This window comes from Microtus ochrogaster, chromosome 7, assembly GCF_000317375.1.
Source record: "Microtus ochrogaster isolate Prairie Vole_2 chromosome 7, MicOch1.0, whole genome shotgun sequence".
Classification (NCBI taxonomy): domain Eukaryota; kingdom Metazoa; phylum Chordata; class Mammalia; order Rodentia; family Cricetidae; genus Microtus; species Microtus ochrogaster.
This window is the reverse complement of record NC_022014.1, coordinates 16,158,714-16,173,777: the sequence shown is the minus strand read 5'-3', so window position 1 is coordinate 16,173,777 and position 15,064 is coordinate 16,158,714. Positions and strand designations below refer to the sequence as shown.

The 15,064-nt window shown below is 47.9% G+C and overlaps 1 protein-coding gene across 2 annotated transcripts in view; it reads right to left on the bottom strand.

Moving 5' to 3' along the window:
* The window catches only part of Rad51d (RAD51 paralog D), a 16,636-nt gene extending 2,599 nt beyond the window's left edge, over positions 1-14,037 (bottom strand). The window contains exons 1-8 of one of the 2 annotated variants that reach the window (XM_005349373.3): positions 13,885-14,037; positions 13,326-13,387; positions 13,048-13,166; positions 8,861-8,942; positions 8,492-8,626; positions 7,922-8,017; positions 4,608-4,701; positions 4,438-4,508 (exon numbers count right to left, since the gene is read on the bottom strand). In XM_005349373.3, coding sequence (XP_005349430.1) covers positions 4,438-4,508; positions 4,608-4,701; positions 7,922-8,017; positions 8,492-8,626; positions 8,861-8,942; positions 13,048-13,166; positions 13,326-13,387; positions 13,885-13,966 — 741 coding nt within the window. In that variant the 5' untranslated portion in view covers positions 13,967-14,037. The remainder of the gene's footprint in view (positions 1-4,437; positions 4,509-4,607; positions 4,702-7,921; positions 8,018-8,491; positions 8,627-8,860; positions 8,943-13,047; positions 13,167-13,325; positions 13,388-13,884) is intronic. The other variant, XM_026780909.1, reaches the window with a different exon arrangement.
* Positions 14,038-15,064: the final 1,027 nt, after the last annotated feature.

Genomic DNA, 15,064 nt, shown 5'->3' with positions numbered 1-15,064 from the left:
CAGGGAAACAGTCTTTCACACTGCCTGCAGGTGCACAGATTAGTATATTATTTTCCTCAAAAATGGGAGATGACCTATCTAGAGATTTAAAACACATGCAGTTCAGTGTGGTTGATTCATGTCCGTAGTTACAGTCCCTCAGGACGTTCAAGTAGGACTGCTACTTCAATCTAGGAGTTTGAGGCCAGCCTGAGCAGCCTAGCGAGACACTGTGTCAAACACATAAAAGTAACAAGTAGCCCTGATTCAATAATTACACTCCTCTAACCCCAGCACTCAGGAGGCAGAAGAAGGTGGATCTATGTGAGTTCAAGGCCAGCCTAGTTTACAAAGGGAGTTCCAAAACAGCCAGGAGAGAACATAGAGAGAACCTATCTCAAAACAAAAAAAGGCAGGAAATACAATGTACAGAGTTATGCACAGGAGCGCTAGCTGTAAGGGCTGGAGTGCGGTCACCAGCTAAGAACACATGCTGCTCCTGCAGAGGACCAACTTCTGTTCTTGCACTGAGCTGCTTCCTGTCCTAATAGTCTCCCCTCCCTAGAGGTTATTACAGACAGATCTTTGCTGTTATTTTTTTTTCCAAGTTTAGGAAGCAGTTTTTAAGTCTGCATACTTTTCATAAAAAGATTAAAGAGCTAAATATAAGATTCAAGTTGTTATCAATCTCTACACCCGAGGAACCACACTGATAGTCTATCCCTGTAAAGTCTTTTTCTTTTGCATATATTCTTACAGTTTTAGACAATTTTTTTAAGATTTTATTTTTATAGCTGGGCAGTGGTGGTACACTCCTTTAATCCCAGCACTTAGGAGACAGGAGTAGGTGGATCTCTGTGAGTTCGAGGCCAGGATTGACTACAGAGCGAGTTCCAAGACAGCCGGGGCTACACAGAGAAACCCTGTCTCGAAAAACAAACAAACAAAGAAACAAAAATCAAAACCAAAAACAAACACCTCAGGCTATTATTTTCTGCATTCTTACACAGATCCTTTTTTCTATTTGCATTATTGAATGAAATAAAAGAAATAAAAAGAAAGGGCATGACTGCTCCTAGGTATGGGTGAGGAGGTTTATTGTAGATAAAAGGGAGAAAGCAGCCAGAGGCATCTGGAAGGGTCCAGAGTGAACATGACCAGCAGACTGAGCAGGGCCATGTAAGGAGGGGGGGAGGGAAAGCAAGAAAGGAGCCACTGACCAAGAGAGGCAGCCTGTGCCAAGAGACCGGCGAAGCCAAAATGGCTGAGTCATATAGGATCCAGACAGGCTGAGGGAAGGGATAGCCCCAGCCCCGGGCTGGAGAGTTCAGGGTAGGGGGCAGGGTATGCCAGCCAGGAGAACCCTATAACAGGTAGGGACTGAGGGATGCTGGGAGAACCTGGCAGCCAGAATTTGCTTTGATATGTTGGGCATCTCATCCATTTGTTCCAGGTTTGGGACCTAACAATTATCATCTTTTTCTGTTTTGTTTTATTGAGACAGGATTTCTTTATGTATCCCAAAATATCCTTGAATTTGAGATCCTCCTGCCGCAGCCTCTGAGTTCAAAGAGCAAAGCATGAGTCACTGTACCCAGTTCTTGATGCAGATTCTTTACGATGGCCATTTTTAAGGAGGGCATGAGGGCACATGCCTGCAATCCCAGTACTGGAGGCTGAGACAGGAGGAGTCTATGGGTTCAAGGCTGGCCTGGGCTACAAGGTGAAACCCTGTTAAAAAACAAACATACTTGGGCCTGGCAAGAAAGATGCTTGCTGCCAAGCCTGAGGACCTCAGTTCAATCCCCAGGACCCACATGACGGAGGGCGTGAGCCAACTCCCCTAAGTGTGCCCCCCTGAACTACACATACCTGCCCTGGTATATGCATGACCAAATAAAAATAAAGTTTTTAAAAAACAAACAAACAAACATACTTAGCCGGGCAATGGTGGCGCACACCTTTAATCCCAGCACTCGGGAGGCAGAGGCAGGCGGATCTCTGTGAGTTCAAGACCAGCCTGGTCTACAGAGCTAGTACCAGGACAGGCTCCAAAGCCACAGAGAAACCCTGTCTCGAAAAAAAAAAAAAAAAAGAAAAATCCCAGCACTCGGGAAGCAGAGGCAGGCGGATCTCTGTGAGTTCGAGACCAGCCTGGTCTACAGAGCTAGTTCCAGGACAGGCTCCAAAGCCACAGAGAAACCCTGTCTCGAAAAACCAAAAAACCAAAAACAAAACAAAACAAAAAAAACCCCAAAAAAACCCCAAACAAACATACTTGATTTGCCAAAATAATTCTTGGGCCAGATTTGGCCTGTGGTCTACAGTTTGCCAAACCCTTCTATCCTATAATGATTTTCCCAATTCCTAATCATGGAATCTCTAAATAATTACTGCTTTTATTCTGTAATAAAATTACAATGCTAATTGTAGGGGTAACGCCTGTAATTCCAACACTTGGGAAGGGGAGGCAGAAGGTTCAGAAGTTCAAGGCCAGCCTCAGATAATGAGTTCAAAGGCAGTATGGGCAACATGGGACTTTCTTCAAAAGAAAAGAAACACTTTTATCATGAAAGGGACCCAAGGGGTTTGTGGGGGAGAATGAGGAAGGGGGGAAGGGGGTGCTGGGGGATGGGCTAGAGAGAAGGCCCAACAGTTAAGAGCACTGGCTGCTCTTCTAGGGGACCCAGGTTCAATTTCCACCACCTACATGGCAGCTCATGGTAACTCCAGTTCTAGGGGTTCTGACACCTTCACACCAATGCATATAAAATAAATTTAAATTAGAAAAAAAAAGAGGGAGGCCTAAAAGATCTGCCCTGCTGATGACATCACATCTCGTGGATTTCTTCAGCCCCTTTCCTACCGTTCAGTATCTGAATAAAATGCTTTGAGCCCCTCAAAACAAAACAAGGCACAAAAGAAAAAAACAGTAAACACTTTTTTATTTTTTTATTATTTTTTTTAAGATTTATTTATTTGTTATGTATAAAATATTCTGTCTGTGTGTATGTCTGCAGGCCAGAAAAGGGCACCAGACTTCATTACAGGTGGTTGTGAGCCACCATGTGGTTGCCGGGAATTGAACTCAGGAACTTTGGAAGAGCAGGCAATGCTCTTAACCACTGAGCCATCTCTCCAGTCCCCAGTAAACACTTTTTTAAAATAAAGATTTCTCATTATTATTTTGTTTTTAAAGTGTGTGGGTTTTTGACTGCATGTATGTCTATTCACCACATGCATGCCTTGTACCCATGAAGGCCAGAAGAGGGTGTTAGATCCTCAGAGACTGGAGCTACAGAGGGTTGTGAGCTGCCTTGTTTGTGCTGGGAATCAAACCCAGGTCCTATGAAAGAACAGCCAGTGTTCTTAACAGCTTGTCCACCTCTGCCTTTATCCTATCTATCTATCTATCTATCTATCTATCTATCTATCTATCTATCTATCTATCTGTTTATTCATTTGTTTATTTATTTATTTTTGAGACAAGGTTTCTCTGTGTAGTCCTAGCTGTCCTAGAACTCACTCTGTAGACCAGGCTAGCCTTGAACTCAGAGAGCCATCTGCCTCTGCCTCCCAGACTAAAGGTGTATGTGTATGCTAGGAGTGCTGATGCCAGTGGTGGTCAGATTCCCCTGGAGCTAGAGTTGAGAGCCACCCAGTGTGCCTGGAACTGAGAACTTGACAGGGTAAGGAGATAGCCCATCCTATAGAGAGAACATTCACTCTTTAGATTTACTTCAATAATACAACTTAGAAAGAACGGAGCTGGAAAGATGGCTCAGCAGGAAAAAGCGCTTTCCTGGAAACTCTGGATGCCCGAGTGTGATCCTAGTACCAGGTAAAAACGCTAGTGGTTTGCATCTGCAATCCCAGTCCTGGCACCCTACGGAGACCGTTAGAAGTAGAGACAAAGACAATCAGTCAGACCAGAAGTGAAATGGCAGAGATAAGATTCGTCTCAAAACCAAGGTGGAAGGAGAGAACTGACTCCTAAAAATTGTCCTCTGACCTCCCCACGTGTGCCATGGCACACACATGCCTGCCCTCTTCTGAGCAGGAGCACCTATACACCGGTAACAATGAAATAGGTTATAGAGACACAGAGCAAGAGCCAGGTGCTGGCGGCGCATGCCTTTAATCCCAGCAGGAGAAAGCAGAGGCAGGCTGATCACTGAGTTGGCAGCTAGCCTAATCTACAGAATGAGTTTCAGGATAGCCAAGGCTATACAAAGAAATCCTGTCTTGAAAAACCAACCAACCAAACAAACAAACAAACAAATAAAAAGACCCCCAAAACAAGACAGTCCCTAGTCCAAACCCCTCTGACCTGTGGAAGCTGAGCTCTGCATTCTGGCCTCTGCCTTAAGGACTATTATAGTGTCAAGCTGACACTTAAGAGAAACAGAAAGCTAGCCTAGCTACACCTAGAAACCATGTTCATAGGAAAAATCTCACCACCACTGCCACACCCAGGTCCCGGGCCAGGATCTTGAGCTCTCGGGCCAGCTGCATCATCAAGGCCAGGCCTGGGGGAGGAGCAAAGGAGAGGGGCAGCAGGAGAGCAAAAGGCCAGGGCAGGGAGCTGAAGTCTCCACCCTGTCCCCAGGTTCCCCCTCGCTACTTACCTTCCCTCTGCTGGCCTCCCAGAAGTGGGGCGACCACTGCGGTGACAGAATCCACAATCACTACCTTCACAGCGCCTGAAGAAGCTGTCGCCTGCTGGGATGGGAAAAACAGTGGTGGACCAGTGACCTCTAGGGGACGCCCGGGGCAAGCGCCTCTACTAGAAGAGGGAGGCCAGCGAGATGGCTCAGCAGATAAAGGTGACTGCTGCACAAGCCTGGCAGATCGAGTTTGATCCCTGGAACCCAAGTAAAGACGGAAGGAGAGAACCAACTCCACAGAGTTGGCCTTTCTGACCCCCACCCTCCTATACACACACAGGGTGGCATGCATGTGCTCACAGTTGTACATGTGTGTACATACACACACAACTGAAAAAATGAAGTTTAATCCTTTTTTTTTAAAAAAAAAAAAAAAAAAGAAGACAGTCATAAACAACCTTTCTTACCCAAAATCCGGCTATACAGGCCTCACTGAAGCACCTCCCCGACCCATTCAAAAGCATAACAGACTCCACTGAGGATTTAGAAGACAGGGATGGCTTAAGCCACAGGACACCACAAGCTCTCATTCTGGAACCCCATGCAGATTCCAGTGGCAATCTCACACCCAGCCTGTTAGCACCTTCTCCTCTTCAGAATCCCCTCACTGCTGCTCAGTTTCACTTCAAATCCCCAGGATTTGCTTTATTTGCTGAAGAGTTAGCTCTCCACTAAGGCACCCAGGGTCTGGGGCATGCTGGGAAAGCATTCTACCTGAGCTACATCCTCAGCCCCTTAGTCTTATTCACGTTTCCATCTCCTAGAGTTTACCTCCTAAGCCCCCCTCTCCCATAGCTACCATGGTTCCAAATAAAGGCAACGGTTTCAGTGGGGCTGTGGTGGTGCAGGACTGGGAGGGAGGGGGGTGTACGTAAGCCTGGTCTACAGGGCGAGTTCCAGAACGGCCAGGGCTACATAGAGAGACCCTGTCTCAAAAAACAAACAATAAAGACCGTTGTTTCTCTAAGAACCGGATGCCATTTTTCACACCATAATCTGGTGTCTTTACACACATGTGAGCATGATCCTAGAGTCTGTAGATCTAAGCTGTCTTCCATGCTTCCTTTCTTCTCTCCCTTACTTCTCAGATCCTGATTCTGCTACATGTGTTGTTTCCACTGCCCACTGGCCAAGCCTTGGCTATTTGGCATTTCTGCTCTGCCTTTGTGTGTCTCAGTTCCAGCCTGGAACTGTGTGTCAGTCTTCCGGCCTCTGACTCCTAACCTGTTAGCAATGTGTCTAAGAGGACGGCAGAAATGTGAGAAGTTAAAACCAACCAGCTTGGGGCTAAAGAGATGGCTCAGCGGTTGGAAGCACTGGTTGCTTTTCCAGAGGACCAGGGTCCAGTTCCCAGCACCCACATAGCAGCTCACAACTGCCTGGAACTCTTATTCCAGGGGATCTAACACCTTCACGCAGATAGAGATGCAGGCAGGACATCAATGTATGTAAAATACAAATAAGTAAAACAAACAAACAAACAAACAAAACCAACTGTCTTAGGCACTTCTCAGCTCTATCCAGCTAAACGGCAGAGCAAGCCCTTTGCTGCTTTTGCCAAGGATCTGGGTTTGATTCCCGCAGCCGCAAGAGGGCTCATAACTTTCTGTAACTAAGTTCCAGGGGAATTAAATGTCCTCTTCTTGCCTCCAAGGGCACCAGGCAAGCACGTCATGGATATACATCATACACACAGAATACAATTTTTTTTTTTTTTTTGGTTTTTCGAGACAGGGTTTCTCTGTAGTTTTGGAGCCTGTCCTGGAACTAGCTCTTGTAGACCAGGCTGGTCTCGAACTCACAGAGATCCGCCTGCCTCTGCCTCCCGGGTGCTGGGATTAAAGGCGTGCGCCACCGCCGCCCGGCCAGAATACAATTTTTAAAACTTCAAAAAAAAAAAAAAAAACAAGTCAAGAGCCATTCAAAATCTCCTTCTCCCTTCCTTATGAACATGTGCAGGTACTGGGTAGAAATCTCCTGACATCATCAGTGAGGATGGGCCCAGCCCCCAGTTCTAGATACGTATAGAGATGATTTGCTTTTGGCTAGGTGGATCTCTGTGAGTTCAAGGCTAGCCTGCTCTACAGTTCCAGAACATCCAGGGCTACACTGAGAAACCCTGTCTTGAAAAACCAAAAAACCAAACCAACCAAAACAAAAACCAAACCAACCTGGCTAACTAAATGTAAGAGGGATAAAGGCCCTTGCTGCTAATCCTTACAGCCCAAGTTCGAGTCTCAGGATCCACATGGTGGAAGGAACGAGCTAACTTCTGCAAGTTATCCACTGACTCCAAGTGTTATATTATGACTATATGTTATGACTCCAAGTGTTATGTTATGACTGTATGTTCACATGCACACACATACACACAAATAAATACATAATTTTTTTTTCTTTTTGGTGACACTGGGGATCTAATCTGCTAGTGGTCCTAGAGTAGTAAGCTTTTTCTTCTTTTTTCTTTTTTTGTTGGGTTTTTCAAGACAAGGTTTCTCTGTGTAGCCCTGGCTGTCCTGGAACTCACTCTGTAGACCAGGCTGGCCTCAAACTCAGAGATCCATCTGCCTCTGCCTCCCAATTTCTGGGATTAAAGGTGTATATCACTACTGCCCAGCTACATTTTCGTCTTAATAAAAGGGAAGAGATAATAAAAAAAAAATCATCTATCGCTCACTTGCTTGAATATGGAGCACATGTGGCTGTGGACAAAATGCTTGGGGCTACAGCAGCCACTTGCTGTAGTGGCGATTTTGAGGCAAAGAGCTGGAGAATCAGACACAGGACTCAATGCCAGCCTTCAGTCTCACTAAAGACAATCAGACTGTCTCAAGAGTCAAGTCTCCTAGCCAGATGTTCTGAAGCATTATCTTTAATCTCAGCATTCAAGAGACAGGGCAGGGGGGATCTCTGTAAATTCCCAACCAGGCAGGCTACCTAGCGAGACCCCCTCCCCCCCCCACGCATAGTTTCCTAACTGATTTCAGTGAGTGATGCAGAGGAGAAGACTATATAATCCTCTACTCAAGGAGCTCACTGTTGTACAGGGCTGGTATCCTGTAAACAATGAAGCAGATGAATTGTGAATTAAGCCGCACGGGAATTCCACCTGGGGTGCGGGCAGGCAGGGGTGGAGGGAGGGGGTGGCAAACACAGCTGGGCTGTTACACTGAACACATGTATTCCAAGCAGCGTCGGTGGTAGGACACCTGCCTCAAAACAGACAACACCTGGCCTGGTGGGTGAAGAAGAAACAGGCAGATCCACAGGCTCACCTGCTGGGCCATGGCGCCCCGTAGGTCCTGCAGCATATCCAGCATCCTGAAGATGTCAAACGCATGCGCCACCTGTATCCTCCGGAGAGCACCTGCCTGCGGGGTGGGAAAGAGAAGCAGGGACTTGCAATAAAGAGCAATCATAAAGCTGAGAAGGCAAAGAGGCACTTAGACACAGTGCTGGCAGCCAGAATGGCAAATGGGTTTTGCCTAATGGGCTGAATCTTACAGTGGTGATACCTGGGCACTGAGCTGTAGGACATTCAGAATTCAGCGGGAAGGACAGATATGATTGATTAGTGATGCCTGCCCTGGCAAGAAATGGGCTGGAAACACAGATGCAGGGCTTTGCTGGCTCTGATTTACGGTATTCGAGGACTTGGAAGTTCCTGGAGAATCAGTGTGGGTGGCATCCAAGCTGGGATGATGACATTAACACGAGCAGCTCTAGGAAAGCAGAGGACTCTCCAGTTTCAAAGCAAGAAATGATGATTCTTACAGAGGGTGTAAAGAGTCATGGAGTCTTCTAGCATCGAGATTTTAAAGGAACCCAGCCATCTTGCCCCCTACCTGTTTCTCCTCGTCTTGGGTTCTAGCCTGTAGTAGCTGGAGGAGGCGGGATGCTGTCATTCCTCCATTGGAATCGACATACAGTACATTCTGCTGCAGGCTGTGGGCCACATTTGCAGCCACACAGAGACATACCTTCAGAGACAAGATGGGGTGCTGGGTAAACCTAAGCCCTTGGAAGGCAGCTTCCCCACCATAGCCTGCCCAGATTCCAACAACATACACTGGCCAAGGCCATGTCCATTCTCAGTGTCCATCTGGTCTGTTCTGACCTTCCAACCCACAGGGACATCGGCAAGAACTCCCCAAGGAATCCAGGCCAATGCACCCACCTCCCCCAACCCTCCCTGCTGCTGGTCCCAAGGGTACCTGGGTTTTTCCGCTACCTGGGCCGCCCGCAATTTCAGTCACCTCTCCAGTATAGAGGCCAGCATCAAGTAGTTTGTCCAGGCTGATGGTGGAAGAGGAGAGAACGGGGATGGACAAAGAGAGGAGAGAAGAAACTACTAAAAAGCAGATAAATTTGGGGAGTAAATTGGATATGGTGACAGATGCCTTTAATCCCAACATCAGAGAGGCAAAGGCAAGCCTCTGTGAGGTCAGGGGCCACACGAGACCCTGACTTAAAAAAAAAAAAAAGAAAGAAAAAGAAAGGAAAAAACATATTTGGGGAGATAGCTTGATGGTAGAGTACTTGCTTATCATATGCAAAGCCCTGAGTTCGATCTCTAGTATTGGGGGTGGGGGTCGGGGAAAGTTGGCATTCACTAATGTAGAATCTTGTAACCTATGAACACAGAAAGTCTCTCCATTTATTTGGGTCACCATTGATCTTCTTCATTGGCATTTTTCATTTCCAGCATACAAATTCTACACGGGCTTTGTCAGACTTAGACCCACATGTTTCATTTCCTTAGATGTGACAGCAAATGGCATTGTGTTTTTAATTTCAGTTTTCACATGTTCACTGTGAGTGCAGAGAAGTGCAATTGATTTTTATGTGTTGATCTTGTATCCCCAGACCTTGCTAAACTCGATTATTAATTCTGGGAGTGTGTAATTATTTTTTATTTGCTTGTTTTTGTCTGCCTCCCTCATCTGGTAGGAGCACCCCGGGGCCAAAGACTGGGTCTTTATCCCTGTTGTGTCTCTGAGTGTTAGCACAGAGCTGAACGCCCTGCAGGCACACAGTAAATGTTACTGAAGAAATGAAAAGAACAGAGAGCGGCTTGACTGTCAAAACTCTGGCTGTGGAAACCTCGAGATGAACCTCAAAACATGGCCACTTCCTAAGCCCCTGAACCACCTGGAACAGGTTACTACCCTCCATGTGCTGCCCAGGACAGGGGCTGAAGTTTCTGTGTTGCATACAGGTGCACACACTCACACGGATACCTATACATAGTTATTAAGCTAAAATAATCTTTTTAAAAAGCCAGCTGTGGTGGTATACATTTATCTTTTAAATTTTATTTATTTATTTTTGGTTTTTCAAGACGGGGTTCTCTGTGCAGCTATGGCTATTCTGGAACTCACTCTGTAGACTAGGCTGTCCTTGAACTCACAGAGATCCACTGACCTCGGCCTCTCAAGTGCTAGGATTAAAAGTATGCACCATCATACCCAGCTAAAATAAAATCTCAAAAAAAAAAAAAAATTCACCACGTACCAGACTACGAGGCTCCACCTGTATGACGTACTCCCAAACCTGCGTCCTAGACATTTCCCACTGTGTTTCTATCCCTGGCTTCTCCTCCGCTTCTGGAGTGGGGCGCCCTACTGTTATGTTCCCGTTACCTCTGAGTCTATGAATGTATGTGGAGGGACTCCGACCAGGGCTGCCTAAATGTGGGGGTTTCTCCCCACCTTTCCCACTGAACGTCCCATCAGTTACTCTTCCAGTCATTCAGACAGCTTGCCTTCTGTTTCGTGAAGAACTTATTCCAACAGAGATGAACAGACAGAAGCTCTGGCTCGCAAGGCCTAACCAATCTCCCCCATCGACAGATCTCCCACGGTGTGCCACATGCTCTACTGCCCTGCAAAGATCTGCATTGCCCTCAGCACTCCGAGACCCACAACAAGAGCCCTGTTTAATGGTTAAATAAGATGCTGATGGTTCATAGTTAAGACATATTTCATTAACTTTGACTTACTTCCAGAGTTTCAAAGTTACATCCACTATGTAGGCATGGCGCATTGTAGGGAAGTCTGAAAACCTAGCAAATCCCCTTTTCACACCTACCCCATATGATAGTAAGTCTCTTGTAACATGTCTCCTTCAACGTGTCTTCCACCGTCACCAACCCTGGAGCAGCTCCACATAGCCCATACCAGTACCACCAGATCCCTGCTGGACCTCTTTGGGCTGGCCTGTCCATCCTGCACATCTCTGCTCCATGGCCTACAGTATGCCTCCAGGCATACTGGAGAACAGTCCGGCCAGAATTAAGTCCTTAAGACATGACCTCCAATGCCCAATCTACCATCTAGTAGCTGCAGGATCTTGAGCTGGTCCCTGAACCTGAACCCCCATTTCCTCACATACACTCATGATTTCAAGGGCAGCGAACTCTCATTAGGGGTTGTGAAGGACAGATGAAATGCATTTGTCATGCTGAGCGGTGGGTGGCGCACGCCTTTAATCCCAGCACTCGGGAGGTAGAGGCAGGCGAATCTGTGAGTTCGAGGCCAGCCTGGTCTACAGAGTGAGTTCCAGGACAGCCAGAGCTATATAGACAAACCCTGTCTCAAAAAAAAAAAAAAGGAAATGGAAATATGGAAATGCATGCATAAAAGCAAGCATGAAATGCTGAACACAATGTCAGAGTCAAGGTGAGTTTGTGGCTGTGGTCTGCCAATGCCAAGGCTACCTGTGCCACCCTGAGCTCCCACCCCATGACGGCTGCTGCTGCAATCCTGCCAGGATACCTTCTCATTGTTAATTCTGTGGACGCCAGTTTTATAAGTTCCCTGGGCTCCAAAGCCAGTGTGCCTCCTCGGGGCACTCACAAGTCTCCCGTATACACCAACCTCCATACTTAAGAGCGGGAGCCTCGCCTCACTCGTACAGATAGCATCTGCATGTGCCTGGCACCCAGTAGGAACCCAGCCAATGTTTGATGGATTACAAACACAGACCCCCAACCAGCAAGAGCAAGCACCAGACTACGCGAACCTTGCCAAGAGAATGTGTTATGGAAACAGTAAGGGCCAGACCAATCCAAAGACCTTTGTGATGGCAGTGTTATTCATCAAACTCCGCACAAACAGGCCAGGAGAGAGGTCAGGCTCACTTGGCCAGAAAATGCCAATTGTCTTCCAATTCTTTCCCAACCCAAACAACAGAGCACAATGTAACTGCTCTTTTCAGAGAGTGCGCACGTTCCCGGCCGCTGCCTCCTATGGTAAAGGCATCAGGCTCTGGATTATATATCCCTGGGCTCACCTCTGCCAGCCCCTTTTCTTAGGCTAGCCACAATCTCTAACAGCTATAGCCTATGGCAGAGGTGCTCAATCTGTGGGTCCTGACTCCTCCGGGATATTCAACAATCCTTTAGCAGAGGTCACATATCAGATATTTACATTATAATTTATAACAGTAGCCAACTCACAGTTACGAAGTAGCAATGAAAATAATTCTATGGTTAGAGGTCACCACACCATGAGGAACTGTGTTAAAGGGTCAGACCTTAGGTGCAGACTCCCAGGAAATCTCAATCCTGTCCTGATCTCACTTGCCTTATCCCAAAGTATCAAAGACTCTACTGAAAAATGGGATATTAGTGACATCTTGTGTCATAGGACAGTGGCTCTTCACTGGGAAAAGTTGGCTCCCAGGAGATACTGAGTCATATCTGGAGACATTTTTGATTATTAAAACTAGGTGCAGGGGAAGTGATCTTGGCATCTGGTGGGCAGAGCTCAGGGATATTGCTAAATGCACAGGATATCCCTACCCCAGTAAATAATTACTTGGCCCCAAGCATCAATAGTGCTGAGGCTAAGAATCTCTGTCCTTTTACTCTAAGGAAAAAGAACTCTGGGGCTGGAGAGATGGCTCAGTGGTTAAGAGCATTGTGTGCTCTTCCAAAGGACCCGAGTTCAATTCCCAGCAACCACATGGTGGCTCACAACCATCTGTAATGAGGTCTGGTGTCCTCTTCTGGCCTGCAGACATATATGCAAACAGAATAGTGTGTCCATAATAAATAAATTAATAATTAAAAAAAAAAAAAGAACTCTGGAGGGGTGGAGAGATGGCTCACTGATTAAGAGCGCTGGCTGCTCTTCCAGAGGTCGTGAGTTCAGTTCCCAGCAACCACATGGTGGCTCACAAACACCTGTAATGAGATCTGGCGCCCTCTTCTGGTATGTAGGCTAGCATGGAGGCAGAATACTGTATACATAATAAATAAATTAAAAAAAAAAATCCTCCGGAGTCTGGATGCCTCTAGGTTCTTTGACAACACCAGACTGCCCTCACCAGCCTGCCCTTTGTAGTCTCAGCATGAGAGGCTCGGCTTTCATCTTCTTGCCCAGGTAAGCATACAAACCTCCCAATGCCGGTGGACAGGATGGCAGTGGAAGTCTTCAGTTCCTCATAGAGGTCTGCTCCATTTAATGGGAAAGCCGAGAACTGCGCCAGCAATACCCTCCTCAGGGCAACCAGGGCCTGCCAATACGGGACACTCAGGCTCCAGAACGCCAGACTGCCCAGCAACCAACTTGCCCAGCAGAGCAATCCAGGTCTAGAGTTCCCCGCCTCCCACCTTTAGCTGGGGACCCGCTCTAGAAGATGCATTGGGATGGAGCTTGCACACCGTGAGCTCACCTTGTAGGACAAACTACACTTCTGGGCTACCTCCTCCAGGTTAGCAGCTGCCAGGTCCGCCACTGGAAAGAGAAAAGCGCAACTGATTAACAACAAGAAAGGCTTAGCCTTGCCACGCTTGCCTTTTCCTCTGTTGGGAAATGGTGTTAATGTCTTGTTTTGTTTTGTTCGTTTTTGTTTTGCGAGACAGGGTTTCTCTGTAGCCTTTGGAGCCTGTAGCCTGGAACTAGCTCTTTTAGACCAGGCTGGCTTCGAACTCACAGAGATCCTCCTGCCGCTGCCTCCTGAGTGCTGGGATTAAAGGCGTGCCCTGGCACTAAGGTCTTAGTCTACTAAGACCAATCTCAAGCACGCAGGCCTGATGCAGGACCCGGAGAGGAGCCCGGCACACAGTAAAGTCCTGTTTCTGGCTTGGCTCCTGCGAACCCAGCCACCCTAGAAGGTCAGAGTGTGGCCCCTGTAAAAGCGAAGCGCCCCGCACGTGTGCCAAGACCGTGGCGCCAATCCGCCAATTCCTGCGGTCGTGCCCATGTTGTGTGCTATGAGCCCACGAGGTCACCTGTCTTGATTCTTCGGCCCTTCAGAAGCTGGACGATCTCCTCGGTGAGGCCCGGGCACAGACCTGCCCTGAGCAAGCCCATATTCCCTGCAAATGCGGGACGCCCCGGGGGCTGTCTGTCACGTGGGCGCTCACCGAGCGTTCTCCCCACCCCTACCCCCACCCCCTACACACACACACACTCTCTCTCTCTCTCTCTCTCTCTCTCTCTCTCTCTCTCTCTCTCTCTTTCTCTCTCTCTCTCTCTCTGGCGTCCCTCGGTTCCACTTCTGGAAAGGTCCCGATACGCCAGTGCGGGAGGAGGAGGAGGAAAGAGGATGCTGGTCTGGGTGAGGGACCCCAGCGACCTGGGCCCGCCCCCTCCCGGCGGACGCTTCCGGGTTCCTCGTCTGGGGCGTCTTCTGTAGCCCAAGCCTGCAGCGCCATCTGCCGACCAAGCGGGAAAACGCGGCGGACCTTGTGAACCCCGCCTGCCACCTGCCAGCCTCAGAGCCACACACACACTCTCTCTATCTCCCCCTTCTCTCCCCGCAATCTCTCTCTCCCCTTGCTCCCTCCCTCACCCCAACACCTCCTGTGAGTCCCCTGTGTACTAGCCACCATTCGCAAAGCTTGGGACACTCTCATCCTACCTATCGAGTGAAGCGCACCTGCCTTCTGGTAGGATTCATGGGAGACAACGAGAAGGAATCAATTCACACCATTTCAGATTGTATGATCCCGCGTAGTTCACAGACAGCACCCGCGCCCCTGGAGTTCCTAAAACAAAAGAAATTGGTTTAAGTTTTATCTCGTGTATATAGGTGTTTTGCCTGCACGAATGTCTGTGTACCGCTTGCATGACTGGCCCAAGGAGGCCAAAAGAGGGGCTCAGATTCCTTTGGACTGGAGTTACAGATGGTTGTAAGCCATGGTGTGGGTGCTGGGATATGAACCCTGGTCCTCCAGAAGAGCAACCGGTGCTCTGAACTGCTAGGTCATTTCTCTAACCCCATATTTTATGAAGGTTTTTGTTTTTGAACCAGGGTTTCTCTGTGTAGCAGCCCTGGCTGCCTTGGAACTCACTCTGTAGACCAGGCTGGCTGCAAACTCAGAGATCTGCCTGCTTCTGCCTCCAACTCCCGAGTGTTGAGATTAGAGGCATACACCACCTGGCATTTTCCAAAGATTTTAATGGGAG